Source organism: Miniopterus schreibersii (assembly GCF_964146895.1).
Source record: "Miniopterus schreibersii genome assembly, chromosome: X".
NCBI classification, from domain to species: domain Eukaryota; kingdom Metazoa; phylum Chordata; class Mammalia; order Chiroptera; family Miniopteridae; genus Miniopterus; species Miniopterus schreibersii.
Genome location: NC_138104.1, coordinates 29,024,276 through 29,040,643, shown reverse-complemented (window position 1 = coordinate 29,040,643; position 16,368 = coordinate 29,024,276). Strand labels below are relative to the sequence as shown.

Below are 16,368 nucleotides of genomic sequence, written 5' to 3'. Positions count from 1 at the left end.
AACTGGGAATCATTTCCCAGGGGACTTTAAGTAGAACCCAGAAGTCCCAGCATACTGAAAACACTCTCTCCTAGTATACACTCAACCATGACCTCTGCCACCTTTGAATACTTTCATTCTTCTTAAGCCTAAATACATAGCCTTTCCCTCTCTGTATGACTTAGAAGTGAATCTTCCAGCATGCATCTCCTGAGGCCTGAGCTGGGAGCTGGTAACTCATGCCCTGAGCTGTTTCTTGGTTCAATGCCTGGCCATTTCTTTTTCTCTCCCCACACCCATGCAGAGACGAGGACCAGTACCTGCTGCGGCACTCCAGCCCCATTACAGACCGGGAGCCAGGCTTTGGACAGCAGGCTCCGTGCAGCATGGCTACAGAAAGCAAAGGGCAGCTAGAGAAGATTCTGGCCCACTTAGAGGATGAGAACCGGTGGGTGTGGCGATGGCACAGATCCATGTGGGTTCTAGAGTCAGACATCTTGCAAGTCCTGGCACTTCCACATCCTAGCTATATGGTCTCAAACAAGTTATATTCTGTGATTTTCCATTTCCTCATCTGTAAAATGGGGATGCTGGTAATAGTAGCTCTCTCTTAGAGGCACTTGGGAAGATCAAATGATCAGGCATATAATGTGTTAACCAGTGCCTTGCTTAGAGTAAGTATTCAAAAAATGATAGCTATTCTAGCAATTATTTGAATCCCTTTAACTCAACCCAAATATTTTTAAGTACCCACTAAATGCAAGCAGAAAGAATGCAAACCCAGAGAATACAGAATAGTATACATGTCTCTGCAGTCAAGGAATTTTCAGGGTTGGAATAGGAAGAGATACTTAGTACTTAGTTAAAGTAATATAAGAAGAAGAAGGTGGCACTGCATAGCATATTTGAGGACTCGAAGAGCAAAGGTGAAGAAGATGACAGGAATGGCATTGATTCCATAAAGTACTGATGGCAACCAGGGCCTGAGGAGGGTCCAAGCCACTTTGGGGGCATGCAATAGAATCCATAGTACCTCTCAGAACAGTGCTTTGCAAACAGTAGTGAACATACAAATCACTTGGGAAGCTCAGTAAGATGCAGATTTTGATTCACAGGTCTGGGTTGGGGCCTGAGTTCTTATATTTCTAACCAGCTCCCAGGATGTGCCCATGCCATGGGCCCACAGAGTATACTTGTATTAGCAAGTCCTTAGAACAGGACCAGTCTGCCAGGTGTTTGTTACTAGTTCAAAATAAGATAAATAAAGAAATAAAGAGTAAATTTTTAGAAACTTAGAGTAATTTGACATTGCCGTGACATCCCAGCACATAATTAGTGTACTTGTCTTCATTGAAAAGGGTATAGACCAGTTTGGCTCTTGTTGAACTTGTGCAGCAAGTCATGTGTGGTGTGAGCTTTGTACTAGCCATGTACATTCAGACCACATATTAGTCCACAATGGATTGAAAAATCCCCCTGGTATTTCACTATGGATAGTTCTTTTAAAATTTTTCCAATTAAAGTTGGCAAGATATTATATTAGTTTCAGATATACAGCATAGTGATTAGAAATTTATGTAACTTACAAAGTGATCACCCTGATAAGTCTTCACTATGGATAGTTTGAGAAGCACTGCATTAGAGCAGCAGTGGGCAGGCCCTGGGAAACAATGGGGAGAGAGTAATTCTCTTGGAAAAAAAAGTAACATCCCCAAAGTAGACCATCTCTTTGGAATCTGTTCTCTTGATGACTCAACATGGGTGTTCAAAGTAGGCCAAAGAGGAGGGTAGATGACAGAGAGACAAGATGGGTGATATTTTGTTTATGTTATGTTTTCTAAATATTTAAAAATGGATTAGGTGAATCAGTGGCCCTAATGCCTCATATTTTTTTGCAGACTGTGTTTCTGCCTGATTTTAAGGGCAGAATTAATCCCCAAAGCAGCACATTAAAACCCTGAGATATTTGTTATGTGAAATGTCAGCTCTCTCTGCTCTGAGGCCCAAGGATGGCAGAGTAAATGACATATGTGCTAGAGAGGAAGTGTATATGGCCATTCAAGCAAGAACAAGGCTGGGATAGGGGTGAGGATGGAACAGCCAAGGGATTGCTCACACCTAGATATGAGGGTCATTTGGCACAGTCAGAACCTCATTAGGGCCATATGTCTTGGCTTCTTTGTCCTTGGCAGGATTCTCCAGGGAGAACTGAGGCGCCTGAAGTGGCAGCATGAGGAGGCTGCTGAGGCACCCACCCTGGCTGAGGGCTCTACTGAGGTGGCACAGGACCACCAAAATGAGGAGCTTCTGGCTGAGGCCCGGATCCTTCGGCAGCACAAGAGCCGCCTGGAGACACGCATGCAGATCCTTGAAGACCACAACAAGCAGCTAGAGTCCCAGCTGCAGCGCTTAAGGGACCTGCTCCTGCAGGTGAGGCTGAAGCCAGGGGAAAGGCCAGAGCAGCCCCTACAGGGGGTAGAAATGGGGATCAGGGAGTAGATAAGTGACAACATGGAGTAAAGAAGGAGCTTCTTGGCCATGGCTATTAGATGACCTTCAGAAGAGAACTGGGCTGTCAATTGGGGAAGGGGGCCCTTCCCCCTTCTTTCAAAGGGCCTGGTATGTCGCATTGCTTGGCCAATTCTCTTCCATCTAGCTTTCACTCCATCCTTGTGTGTTACTTTCAAACCACTGTGGTACCTGGGGCAGAGGGAGAACTTCTGAGAGCTCACTTCCCTATAACTCATTTGAACCCGGCATTGAAAGAACAAAGTTCAAAGAATCATCCAAAACTGATTTTGCTCTTATGTTTGCCGGAAAGGAGCAAGTTTGGAAATGCTTGGCAAGAGAAAAGTTTTTTCTGTGAAGGAAGCTTTTATTACTTTTTGTCCCTTTCTTCTTTGAGAGATAGTGTATATGATATAGTATAGCTCTGGAGTCAGACCACCTTGTGTTTGAATGTGGCTCTGCCAATTAGTGACTGAGGGGTGTTAGCAAAGCTACTTAGCTTCACTAATTCCCAGTACCCTCATCTGTCAAACAGGGATAATAATATACAAACTTCATGGAATTGTGGTGAACATAAAATGAGATAATGCATTTAAATAATTTAGCACAATGCCAGGAATATAGTAAACACTTGATAAATGTTACCTATTGTCATTATATGTACCAAGTTATACCACTCCCTGCCTCTTCCCCAGACCCTCCCAGGGATGGCTTCTAGATGCCTGGTCGTCTCTAACATATATGTTATGAACTGAGATCAGGTGTGAAACTCTACATTTCTAGAGAGAATTGGGTTCTGAACAGCTTAATTATAGCTGACATAACAGCAAGAGACCTTTAGGTACAATGTCATTCTTATAAGAACTGGGAGACTTTGACAGATGTTGTTGAAGGAGGAAGGTAATTGGTAATTGAATATTTTAAGAAGTTTCCTCAAGGGGGAGCACTGTTTGGGGCACTACCAAAGTTTCTTGAAGTCCAAGGCCAAAGGGATGGGCATGAAGTCTCTAAGGTCCCTTCTAAGCTCAGGATCTGTCAAAGTAAGATCAGAAAGGCAAAGCCACTTAAGTCATGTGTTACCTCTTACTAGCCACCCACAGAATCAGATGGCAATGGCTCTGCAGGCTCGTCCTTAGCTTCCTCTCCACAGCAGTCAGAAGGCAGTCACCCCCAGGAGAAGGGACAGACTACTCCAGACACTGAGGCTGCAGGTGAGTTCTCCCAGCCCCTCCCAGCCCCTTCCTCCATGCTTTGTCTGCTCCAGACCTCCTGCCTACAGTTCTGCTAGGGCTGTGTCTGGTTTCTCCTCATGGCTTTGAGCTTAACATCAGGGATGATTGGTTTATTGACTGATTCATTCATTTGTCTATTCTACACATGTATATTGAGCACCTGCCATCTACTACACAGTGCGCCAGTAAGACACAAATGCTATGGATTTGCCCCTCAGCTGGTGGTGTCCTATCTGAGCTTCCTGGCCTCATCAAGGAATATCTAGTTCCCTTTCCAAATTTCTCTTTCCCAACACAGATGATGTGGGGTCAAAGAGCCAAGATGTCAGCCTGTGCTTGGAGGACATTATGGAGAAGCTTCGCCATGCCTTCCCCAGTGTGCGAAGCTCTGATGTGACTGCCAACACACTGCTGGCCTCTTGATGGAGCCATATCCCCATACTGTAGTCTGCAGTTCCCTTGTGGTTCTGTCAAAACCTTTCCTCAGTCTTCATCCAACCTTTCCAGTACCCACCGGCCCCACATTTCTCAGCCAGAGTTATTTGGGCTCTGGGCAGGAGCAGAGATCTGGTGGTATGTGAGGTGGGTGTGTGGGGGCCGGGGAAGGGAGAGGCATAATTCCTCTGACTCTAGAAATGTGCCCTTTAATTCTCAAGTTTGAGACTGGTCCTTTAAGTATGCTTCTGTTGCAGCCCAGGCAAATAGCACTTGGAGGCCACTTAGATGGGAAGTAGAGAAGCTGCCTTTCAGAGCTAAGCAGTGCTTGCTGGTTCCTTTCCTTCTCCATGGAATTATGGAGATTGGGAAGCCTAATGACCCTAAGGTCCCAGCATTATGAATCCACAGGAGTTAGCCCTACTTTCTGGCCCAACTGAGGGAGGTAAAAGGGTATCCCCGAGATACCCCATCTCCAGCAGAGTGCCCCTGGAAAAAAATCTGGGCAACATGTATCATACTACTTCAGCTCGAGGGCATATATCTCTAGCCATCCTGATGTTACCTAAATGTTGTTTCCTCCTCAAACATCTTTAGTTCTTCTGCTTCAGTTGCTGGAAGACCTTCCTCAAAAGGGGAACAGTTCATTCTGGGTCTTACTTCCATCTTATATTTGGAAACATTAAAGAAATATGTATGGGCTTAGATTCTCTACCCCCCCCCCCCCCATCCTCCTTTTTCCTGAAGGCCTCAGCATCTTGAGAGACCAGTTCAGTTACTTTGGAAATCCAGCTGAAGCCACCCTTGGCTCTTCTGAGTCTGCCCTCACAATCCTGGGGGAGGAACAGCAGCTTACTCAGCAAGGGGGTCTTGCTCTCCTTGGGTGAGGAAGAGGAAGCCACCCGCTAGCCTGGAAGAGTGTGACTGCCCAACACCCTTTCTTCTTTTAGACTGAACCTGATGAGGTGGCTGATTGTCCCCAGCTAATCCTAAGGCAGATGCAATAAGCCACCCTGAATAGTGGCCCATTCCTAGGAGTCACTGACTGCTTTCCATCCGAGCAACAGCACGGCCTTCCTTTGCATAAAATTATTCTCTCTAACTCTGGAAGTTGAACCCAAACCTCAAAGTGAACTAACTCTTCCTAGGCAATGTATACCATGATCCCTTTATCCAGAAACTGTTCAGGGTAGATAGCAGGGGCGGGGGCAGTGAGCTTGGGAACTTTGAACAGAGTCAGAGCCCACTTAGGCAGCTTTCTTTCAAAAAGAGCTTTATAACCTAGAGCCCTGAAATTGACTTCATTTGCCTAAGTTTATATACATACATATCCCACATATCTACTGTATATCAGTACTCCCCTGGCCTCACTCACACATTAAATTCTAATACCTCTTGAAGTGTTAATGTTCTGCCTTGCTCCTTGTTAACCTAAGCCTCTGGTTGAACAGATAGATACATCTTGGCTGCTCCCCTAGGATGTCTCTCCATTCATGTTTGGGTTGAGCTATCTTCAGGACCAAAGCAACAGAAGCCTGCGGCCACAGAGGAATGTAACAGGAAAAGTCACTCTCTTCTCTTTACTCACTCCAAATCTTGTTCCCTTGAGACCTGGGCCTTGGATGAATTTTCCTGGGCTCCTCTAAATAATACTTCAGGTACCAAAATAGAGCAAATCCAAGCTTTACCTACCCCATGCAGACAAGAAGTAACAAAAAGGCTGTTTTAACAAATAGCCTTTGTCAGGGTAAGACACAGAGTACATCTTCCAGCCCCTTTCAGTGTTTAAGTCTGGTTCAGGGCCTTAAAGAAAGCTGCGGTTGCTACTGAGGTCAGGAAGGTATGAGATGCTTGGGGTGCTGTGTTATAATCAAGCAGTGGGCCAACAGGTACAACTGCTGGGAAGCTAGATTTATCTGCTGCATGGGAGAGAGGGCAGCAGCTTGGGTCCAAAAGCCTAAGATTACCTCCTTCTAGAATTACCAGGGGGCATTAAGCCAGAGGCCCATAGTGTCTGACCTCATCACAACATCTGCCTTATTGCTCATGAGGTCTCTGGGTGGGAGAACTTGGATATCTGGATGTATGATAAGCAGGTCGTAGGTGGGCATCAAACACAGAGCCTAGGCATCTGTCCATGAGTGCAGGGAAGCTATATTTGTAGTGGCCTAGATTATAGGCAGGAATGGGATAGAAGAAATTTGCTATAAAACAGAGCTCAGGGTCTTTGAGGCTTATGGCTGCCTAAGCCCTAAGAGGAACGATGTTATCAAACAATCTTTTATCAAGGGAGTCCTGGAAAATCCTTTCTGTAACTCTCGCTCCACTGAAGAGATCTAGGGCTGCTGTGGGCCTGTGGCAACTGCAGTGGGCCAAGCAAGGTAGAGAAGATGTAGATCTCGTTATGTAGGATTTGTGCCATTAGGTGGACCGAAGCAGCAGGTGAAGTGTTGAATTCTCACTAACGGGTTTACTCAGACTTTGTGGTCCTGTGTTTACCTTAATGCCCAAGGTGAGTAGAGGCATACCTCCTTTTATTGCACTTTGCTCTGTTGCACTTCACAGATGTTGCATTTTATTTTATTTTTTTTACTAATTGAAAGCAAGACCCTCAACCAGCAAAAAGATTACAACTCGCTTTATTGTGAGGCCCGCTTTATTGTGGTAGTCTAGAACTAAATCCGCAATATCTCCAAGGTATGCCTGTTTCTCAAGGCTCCAGTGATGGTGCAGGCACTTTGCTTAAAGTGAGGTAAATGGATCCTTGGGCACTGTGAATCCAAATTAAGGTGAGATTTACTGAGATGTGTTGTATGTCATTAGGCTTCTATCATGTATGTATCTCCTAGAGGTATTGTGCGTGATGTGCATAGTTTATGACCCTGAACTGAAAGTGTGGTGAAGGGAGTTGCTGGGTAGGCCACCTGAGGAAAACGTCTGACTTGCAGGGTTAGCATCTGTAATAAGGAAGGTGAGTGTTTGTTTGCTGGGGTTGTTGTCAAATAGTATCAATGAACAGTTAGAACTGAAAGGCGATTTATTCTCGATAGAATCTGATAGAGACCAAAAAGCCTTTTTGAGGGTGCCTCTGCTTATAGCTAGAGCAGAGTAGTCATGTTGAGTGGGAAATTGTTAGGGAAGGCTGACTGTTGGGCACGGGCTGTTTATTGTATGGTTCCCTAGGGAGGGCCCTACCCAGGAGGAACTGTGCCCTTCCCTCCAGAATGGAAAGGTTGAAATCAAGGCTCTCAAGTACCCATTTCCCTCAAAGCCCAAAGTTTGGAAATATTTTCTTGCAGAGAAACCTGTTTGTGTTTCTCTGCTTCAGGAACTGGGTTGGTAGTTTGCAGTAATGAGAAACCCTGAGGCCAGGCAGAGGCCAATTCTAGGAGATGGTTTGCCTCCAGATTCATTTTAAGGAATACTCGTACTACCTGAGGTGTATGTTTGGGACCTGGGCTCCATATCCAGCTTCAAGCTAGAGTGTTCCTTCAACACAAATTCTCAATGGTAGGCTCATGGCCTCTGAGACTGTTTCAGACCAAGAATTTCATCAAAGTTTCTTTTACATAGGTGACAGATAATCAAGAAAGTAGCTGCCTTAAGATAAGCAGTCCTGGGGGAGAAACTAGGGGCCTTGCCCTAGGGCTGTGGAGACTTAGCTGCTCAGCAGGGCACTTCTATCTCTGGGCCTCCCTGCCAAAATCTGGCCCAAGGAACAAAGGAATATTTCAGTTCCTTCTTACTCTTTTAACACTCATGGCTGTGGGAGAGGGAAAGGCTCAAGGCCAGGGCTCAGCTCCCAGCCTCCATTTCCTCCCACAGCTGCTGCATTTAGCAGGGGGACCTGCTGAATGTCCTTGCTGACCCCAGAGCAGTATTGAGGCCAGACTGAAGCCCGCTATGCTGCTTGCTGGCTGCAAGAACTGGTCACGAGAATGGGAGTTGGGGAAGGGATTTGGGGCATGTGGCAAGAGTGGCACATAAGTCTAGAAAAGTTTGGGACAAATGGGCAGGGCTGGGAACAAATTGGTTAACTTTGATTGCCACTCACTGTGGTGCTTTCCCCCTTTCCCTTGAATTCTGCTTTGAAAAGAATAAATTTGTATTTGTTTATTTTGGTTCTTCTGGTTATATATTCTCCTTGACTCTGATATTCCACACCCTTCCTTATTTGTGTGTGGGAAGAGAGGGTGGGCCAAGAAGCCACAGAAGCACTGCAAAACATAGGTTACCAGATGAGTCCAACACCTACTGGACCAAAAAGACACCCCCACTAGCTGCATCCACCGCGGTTACCTGGAGTGGTTGCTTCTCAAAGCCCTACCCAAATTAGCTAGTTATCCCCTCATGGAATGCGCTCCTATGGCAATGGTTCTTCAATACCATCCTCATCAATCTGAGAATTTTTTTTTACCAGCCTGAAACAATATACAAAAAAGAACAATGCAGTAAGTTTCTATAAAGTTACATTTATTCAATTTAAAGGTCTATCCCTTAGATTTAGATTATACATACATACATATATGTATATAATGTCCCTGTAAATAATTGGTGGTGATTTTTTTTTACAAACGCCATTTTTTTGGCAAAATAAAACTCTGTTAGTCCCTCTTTGCTACCACCAATTTTTCTTTTTTCACCAATCTATTACAGCACTGTCCAATAGAAATATAGTGTGAGCCACATATGCAATTTAAAATTTTCTAGCCTGGCTGGGCATGGCTCAGAGGTTGAGCATCGGCCTAGGATCCAGGAGATCACAGTCTGATTCCCAGTCAGGGCACAGGCCCAGGTTGCGGGCTCGATCCCCAGCAGGGGGCGTGCAGGAGGCAGCCGATCAATGACTCTCATCATTGATGTTTCTATCTCTCTCCCTCTTCCTTCCTCTCTCTGAAATCAATGAAAATATATTTTAAAATAAATAAATAAAATTTTCTAGCAGCCATATTAAAAAGTAAAAGTAAACAGGTGAAACAAAATTTAATAATATATTTTATTTAACACAGTATATCCAATATATTATTATTTCAACATGTAATCTGTATAAAACAATTTTTAATGATATTCTAAATTCCCTTTTTAAAAAAAAAAATGTCTTAGAAATTGTAAAACGGGTTTACATAGTCTGCTGATAAAGAAACAAGAAACCCACATAGATCCAGACAATATATTATTTAGAGAGACAGCAATGGATGGTGGGATTCCCTTTTGCTGAGTAGCCAATTCCGCACTGCAGCTAAGCAGTTTTATGGCCTGCAGATGTTCCCTTTGGGGCTGGAGGCAGGCAGAAAATCCCATGCCTCACCAGAATGGCAGTCTCCCTCAAGATAAGGAGACTGGTCTTATAGCAGCTCCTTGTGAGACTGCCTCTGACACTCAATTCCTTTTACTCATTCTCTTTCTTCTCATCTTTTAAATTCTGGGTTTCTAGGGGAAAACTGTTTTTATCTCATCTTGGTTTTCAAGCTGTCCTCTAACTTCTCTCCTAATCTTGGCTTCATTTTGTTTGCCCTTAACATGTCTATCTCCCTTAGTCCCACTTTTTCCCTGCATTAGTTAGCTCCCAGCATCCCTTCTATCTTTATCCCTCCTCCATAGGCCCTGCCCATACATACCAACCTCCCCTTCTCTGTCTTTGGCTTACTAACTTCAACTTGGAATGTGAGCACCTGAAAGTGGCAGAGAAAACAAAAACCCTTAATAAACATTATCACCCTTAATTTTCAGATAAGGAAATAGAGGCTCTAAGAGGTATAGAAACTTGCCCAAGGTGAGTAGTAGATCTGAGATTCCAACCTTGTGTTCATTCCACTACAACATAATTCAATGCAAATATTGAAGCTGCCATTTTTTATTTTTTTATTTTTTTAAATATATATTTTTATTGATTTCAGAGAGAGGAAGGGAGAGGGAGAGAGAGAGATAGAAACATCAATGATGAGTCATTGATCGGCTGCCTCCTGCACACCTCACACTGGGGATCGAGCCCGCAACCCAGGCATGTGCCCCGACTGGGAATCAAACCGCAATCTCCTGGATCCTAGGTCAACGCTCAACCGCTGAGCCACGCTCGGTCAGGCAAAGCTGCCATTTTAATCACATCTCTCTACCCTCTCTCGAAATCCCAATGCTATATGGTTAATATGAGATGATTTGCTTAGTTTTTTAGGAGTTATCCTAAGAGCTCTTTAGAAAGCGCTTCAGTACTGACAGCATCTTGTGACATTTCCTAATCATAGTTTACTTCTTGTCTCTCCAGTTTCCTTTAGGATATGAGTGTACTCATCATGTGAGTGGTTTAATTAAGTGACAGCAATCCATTTAAAATGAGGAATTTATTTATTGCTTAAAGAATACAGAGTAGAAACCCTTAACAATACAGTTGAATAAACAAATCCACCCACAGTTTTTAAAGGAGTCTTTACAGGCATCACAAGCATCTGGTCTTTCCTAACCTTTTCTGATAGGGGTTAGGATGAAGAGGCTCAGAATAAGGAGAACAGCTTGGAATTTCATCTCTGCTCTAACTATTCCCTTAGCTGGCAAATAACAACCACAGTCCTAAACAGCAGAACAAAGATTGTAGTGGCAAGAAATCATCCCTGACTCTTTCCTTAAATGTCCTGAGGTGACCTGTGAAAATGATTCACTACCCAGAAAACCCCACAAAATCATGCAAATCAAGAGGTTCAAATCTTTGTGTTCACTTTAAGAGCACTTGTGAAACTTCCCAGGACATCAAGGATATGCATATTCAAAAAGCTACCAAGTACCTGAAGAATGTCACTTAACAGAAGCAACTGTGTCATTCCGTTGTTACAATACTGGAGTTGGTAGGTGTGCCCAGGTCAAACAGTGGGGTTGGACCCAGGGTGGGTGGCCCAAAAAGAGTACTGAATTTTTGCTGCACATGCTTAAAAATGCAGAAAGTAATGCTGAACTTAAGGGTTTAGATGTAGATTACCTGGTCATGGAGCACATCGAGGTGAAAAAAACTCCCAAGATGCGGCACAGAATTTACAGAGCTCATGGGTGGATTAACTCATACATGAACTTTCCCTGACACATTGAGAGGATCCTTACTGCAAAATAGCAGATTGTTCCTAAACCAGAGGAAGAGGTTGCACAAAAGGAAAATACATCCCAGAAGAAGAAACTGAAGAAACAACATTGTATGGCCCAAGAGTAAATTCAGCATGAAATAAATGCTAATAAAGTTTTTTTTTTTAAATCCCTGAACAAGAAAGCAGCCCCTATTACCTGAACAGAGACAGAATATAACCTACCATTAGCTGCCATGAAGTAGGCACTTAAATTCACTGTAGCTAGTCTTAGCACTTGGTAGAAACGACTTGATTTGTTCTATGTTTTAGAAAATATATAAAGCAAACAGAAGGAAAGGCTAAAATATATGCAGACCAGGTGCATGGCCTAGACTTTCTGTCTTTGGCATGCATGGCTGAATCATCTGATGGCACCAGAGAGCAGAGCAGTATAAATAATTCTCAAATTCATAAAGAGAAAGAAAGTCCCATAGCTGAGTTGGGTCCTTAGGTCTACTACTTTTTTTACATTCTGTCCCTTTCTACACTACTAGAAACTTCAAATATAATTAGCAAAAAAAGGCTCAGAGAAACAAATACAAATGATTCAACATAAGGCAATGAAATGAACAGAAACATACACAGTTTCATGCAGTCTTCAATCTGGATGGGAAATCCGAGGTTTGTGTGCAAAGCTGAAGGCTCTCCTCACTTCTCCAGAAACTGTTTCAATTTTTCCTGTAGGGAAATGATCTGTAGGGAGAGGCAGAAAAACATGAAAAATTAATCTGAAATCCTAAATTCTACTACTTGATCCAGAATTTACTCATATGAAACAAAAAAGAACTGTAATTTGACATTTGTATGGTTATCTTAGTCTTGTGATGTTCCAAAATACAGTGCCACAGTTAAGAATGCATACAGAGCCCTGGCTGGTATTGCTCAGTGGTTAGAGCATCTGCCCACACACCAACACACCAAAGGGTTGCGGATTTGATTCCAGTCAAGGGCACGTACCTGGGTTTCGAGAGCACAGAACCTGGGTTGCAGGTTCGATCCCCAGCCCCATTCAGGGTGCCTTCAGGAGGCAACCAATTGATGTATCTCTCTCACGTAGATGGGTTTTTTTTTTCTCTCTCTCTCTCTCTGTCCCCCTCCCTCCCTCCCTCCCTCCTTCCTCTCTTCCACTCTCTCTAAAAAATCAATGGAAAAATGTCCTTGGGTGAGGATTAACAACAACAAAAAAGAATGTGTACACAATGCTGCAGCCATGATACTATCCTTTATTATGACAAACTTACAAAAGGAAGCTTTAAAATTGAATATGCTTGTTGTTAAGAATTTGTACTTCTGGGAAGAGTGTACAGAGGTCACAGCTCAGTGTAGGAGCAATGGAGCAATGGAGATGGGATCATTGTAGCCATATTCAAAGAGTTAGAAGGTAAGGCAGTTGGAAGAGCCTCTTGACTCATTGAACACACTGGATCTTATACCAGGTCTTAGTTGCTGCTATTTGCCACATTAAGAGACACTTGGAAACTGGTACAGAGTCCTGACCAATCAGGAACTTGATGGTGTTCTACTTATCCTGATGCATTCTAAGTCAGAAGCCGTGAATCTTTTGTGGTGTAGGATTTTTTTTTTTTTTTTACTCGAAATGGCAAAGTGACCAGTAACACTCAGAAGTATATTGTCTGTGGGACAAAGATGGGTTTTGAATATTATTCAGTTTAGGTCACTCCATACCAGTGTGGATTTTCATTCTGTGAAATGAAAAGAATTACAAAATGATCCTATGCTGCATGCCATCTACCAAAACTGCTATAATTGCCACCTGCAGTAATTTAGAGGCTCTTTTCATTCAGATGCTGACTGTGATTACAACCACTGACTGCTCCAATTTTCTCTTTTGTGGGCCCTTTCTTCTCCTACCACCCCCTAAAGGTAGCTTTTTCCCTAGGTTCAGATATCTTGCTGAGCATTCAACCTGGCTAACTCATCTATCCCCACAGCTTCAGTGGTCATTTCTATGCATGAGCTACTCTCCACTCTCTTATTTTAGAGTGCTTCCAACTTAACTAATCTTCTTCTCCACCTCCCACTCCCAATAATCCTCTTCCTGTTGTCTTCATTTATCTTGGTGGCACACCATTTTCTAGTTACCCAGGCTTTGAACTCCTCTGTGTTCCCCTTTTTGTCCTATAAGTCTAATCAATTGTTGAGTTCTGATTCCTTCTATGACTTACATCCTCCTCTAGTCTTTCTCCCCTCTGATTTCTCCTATATGTTGCTGGCAGAGAAATCCTCCTGAATTATTTACTCCACAGGTAAAAAGTTTTTGTGGCCTATTATGACCTACATCAAAAATCTAAACTCCTTAGCCTGGCATCAATACCTCTGAGCCATTTTGTTTATGCTACTTTCTACACAGAATGCCCTCCTTTCCCTATCTCCTTATTAAAACCCTATGTACTTTTTCAGGCCTCAGTCCAACACCATCTCTCCATGAAGTCTTCCCTAATCTCCATGGACAAAAGTGAGCTCTCAGCCCTTTAAATTCCTATCGTTCTCATGGATTTCTCCCCCACTGGAGACAGAGACTGTGTTGTAAGCAATTTGTAGCCCTCTGCAGAACCTAGCTAAAAGTAGGCACCCAATAAATCTACATGAAATAAGTGAGCTAACACAAAGGCTCCGACTGAGTTAAGTTTATGACTATCTTTCTATGTTGAAAATAGCACCACCCAATACTAACTACTTACATTGACGAAAACACAGATGTTTAGTGGGTGCTGAAGCAATCTTGGCATTAAATGTTCATATGGTTGTTTATAAGCAGTACTTGGATAAGTGGTTTGCTGAGGTGAAGGGAAGATACAGAACATGAGGATTCCCCTGGCCTTGTTGGATGGGGATGGAGGACAGCATTGTCTCTACCTTAAGAGCCCTAATGCTAAGCCCATCCTCATAATATGACCTCCAGTCTCTTTAAAATTGTTACCCTCAACAGTATAGGGCTGGACTCAGCAGACATTTTCTACACAGTTACTTTACCCTCACTTACCACACACTGCCCTCCTCTTTCCACTCTGCTCACTCTCTTGAGGCTTTAAATAATAGTCATTCAAGTTAGGTATCTGGTACACATCCTTAATACTTCCTTCTCCTTAAAACCCAGTAATTGACCCAGGTCACATCAATTCTATCTTTAAAATGTATTCACTCACATATGAATGTTCATAGCAATGTTATTTGTGATAGCCAAAGTGTGAAAACAACCCAAATGTCTGTCAATAGATGAATGGATAAACAAAATGTGGCATATCCATACAGTGGAATATTATTCAGCCATAAAATGAAATAAAGTACTGATACATGCCACAACATGGACTAACCTTGAAAACATGCTAAGTGAAAGAAGTCAGATACAAAAGAATATGTTTCCTCTTATATGAAATAGCCAGACTAGGCAAAATAGACTAAGGAAGTAGAGGTGGAGGGTAGGTGTGATTCAGAAGAAATGGGAAGCGAATGCTAATGGATACAGGTTTTTTTAGAGGATAATGAAAATGTTCTAAAATTGATTGTGGTAATGGTTGCACAATTTGGTGAATATACTAAAAGCCATTGAATTGTACATTTTAAATGGGTGAATTGTATGATATGTGAATTGTATCTCAATACAGCTGTTACAAAATATTTATATTGCAGTTAAAATTATATATATATTCTTTCCATCTCCATTGCCACAACCTTAGTCCAAGTTACCATCATTTCTTATTAGACTACCACACAGCCTCCTTATTGGCCTTCCTCTTCTAGTCCTGCCCTCCTATAATACATGCTCCATATAAGAATCAGAGTGACCTTTTAAAAGTTTAAATTAAATGTGAGTCTCCTGCTTAAAACTCTTCAAGGGTTTCCAATTGCACTTAAGACTCAAATCCATCTTCCTTATCATGGCCTGCAAGGGACCATACAATATGGTCTCAGCCTAGTTCTCCAACCTTATGTTGTCACTCTCTTCTTTGCTTTAAATACTCCTGAAGTCCTCAAAAAGACTAAGTTCCTTCCCAATGTGGGACCTGGCATATGCTCCACCCAAGAAGCTCTTCATCCCCTCTTAGCCTGAACTTATCTGTTAGGTCTCAGCCTAAATATAACTTCCTCAGAAAGGCTTATCATCACCCCCTCCCCCAATTAAATTAAGACTCTCTTTATTCAAATAGCACCACTGAATTTTTCTCCTTCACAGCACTTCTTCACAATTTGCACCTTTAAATTTGTATAATTTGTTAACTGTCAGTCTTCCCTGCTATACTGTTAGCTCCATGAGGACAAGTGTTGTATTGGTCTTATTCAAGGTGAAGGGATTAAGAAGCACAAATTGGCAGTTACAAAATACTCATGGGGATGTAAAGTACAGCATAGAACATAGTCAATAATATTCTAACAACTACGTATGGTGCCAGGTGGGTACTAGAAATCTCAGGGGGAACACTTTGTGAAAGTATATAGTTGTCTAACCACTATGATGTACATCTGAAACTAATACAAAATAATATTGAATGTAAACTGTAATTGAAGAATAAAATTTAAAAAGCACTGTGTGTACATCCAGGGCTTTTCACTTAATAGACATTCAATATCTGTTGAATGAGTGCATTTTCACAAAAACCTTATTCCAATGTGCAACCCTCGTTTAGAAGATTTGACCACTACTATTCCTATAAAGAACAGCCAGGCACTGGCCGGTGTGGTTCAGTTGGTTGGAGCATCATCCTGTGCACCAAAGGGTCACAGGTTCAATTTCTGGCCAGGGCACATACTCAGGTTGCGGGTTCCATCCCTGGTTGGAGCACGTACAGGAGGCAGCCGATCGATGTTTCTCGCATTGATGTTTCTCTTTCTCTCTCTCCCTCTCCCTTCCTCTCTTTCTAAAATCAATGAAGGCATAACTTCAGGTGAAGATTAGCAACAAAAAACAAGGAACTCTGGCTGGTGTTGCTCAGTGGTTAGAGTTTTGGCCCTCTCACTGAAGGGTCTCGGGTCTGATTCCCAATCAAGGGCATGTACCTGGGTTGCAGGTTTGATCCCTGGAGCACATGCAGGAGGCAACCAATTGATGTGTCTCTCACATCGATGTCTCTTTCTCTCTCTCTCCCTCT

The 16,368-nt window shown here is 42.8% G+C and overlaps 2 protein-coding genes and 1 pseudogene across 3 annotated transcripts in view; 2 read left to right on the top strand and 1 right to left on the bottom strand.

The window, feature by feature from the left end:
* DRP2 (dystrophin related protein 2) overlaps positions 1-8,275 on the top strand; it is a 42,587-nt gene extending 34,312 nt beyond the window's left edge. The window contains exons 20-23 of the mRNA XM_081126768.1: positions 284-427; positions 2,172-2,409; positions 3,578-3,698; positions 4,018-8,275. Coding sequence (XP_080982894.1) covers positions 284-427; positions 2,172-2,409; positions 3,578-3,698; positions 4,018-4,142 — 628 coding nt within the window. The 3' untranslated portion in view covers positions 4,143-8,275. The remainder of the gene's footprint in view (positions 1-283; positions 428-2,171; positions 2,410-3,577; positions 3,699-4,017) is intronic.
* A 2,199-nt stretch (positions 8,276-10,474) lies between these two features.
* Positions 10,475-16,368, bottom strand: part of TAF7L (TATA-box binding protein associated factor 7 like) — a 17,628-nt gene continuing 11,734 nt past the window's right edge. Inside the window, exon 12 of the mRNA XM_081125358.1 lies at positions 10,475-11,953. Coding sequence (XP_080981484.1) covers positions 11,909-11,953 — 45 coding nt within the window. The 3' untranslated portion in view covers positions 10,475-11,908. The remainder of the gene's footprint in view (positions 11,954-16,368) is intronic.
* Positions 10,799-11,346, top strand: LOC308550917 (large ribosomal subunit protein uL22 pseudogene; annotated as a pseudogene). The gene has a single exon. The product of its transcript is annotated as a large ribosomal subunit protein uL22 pseudogene (transcript).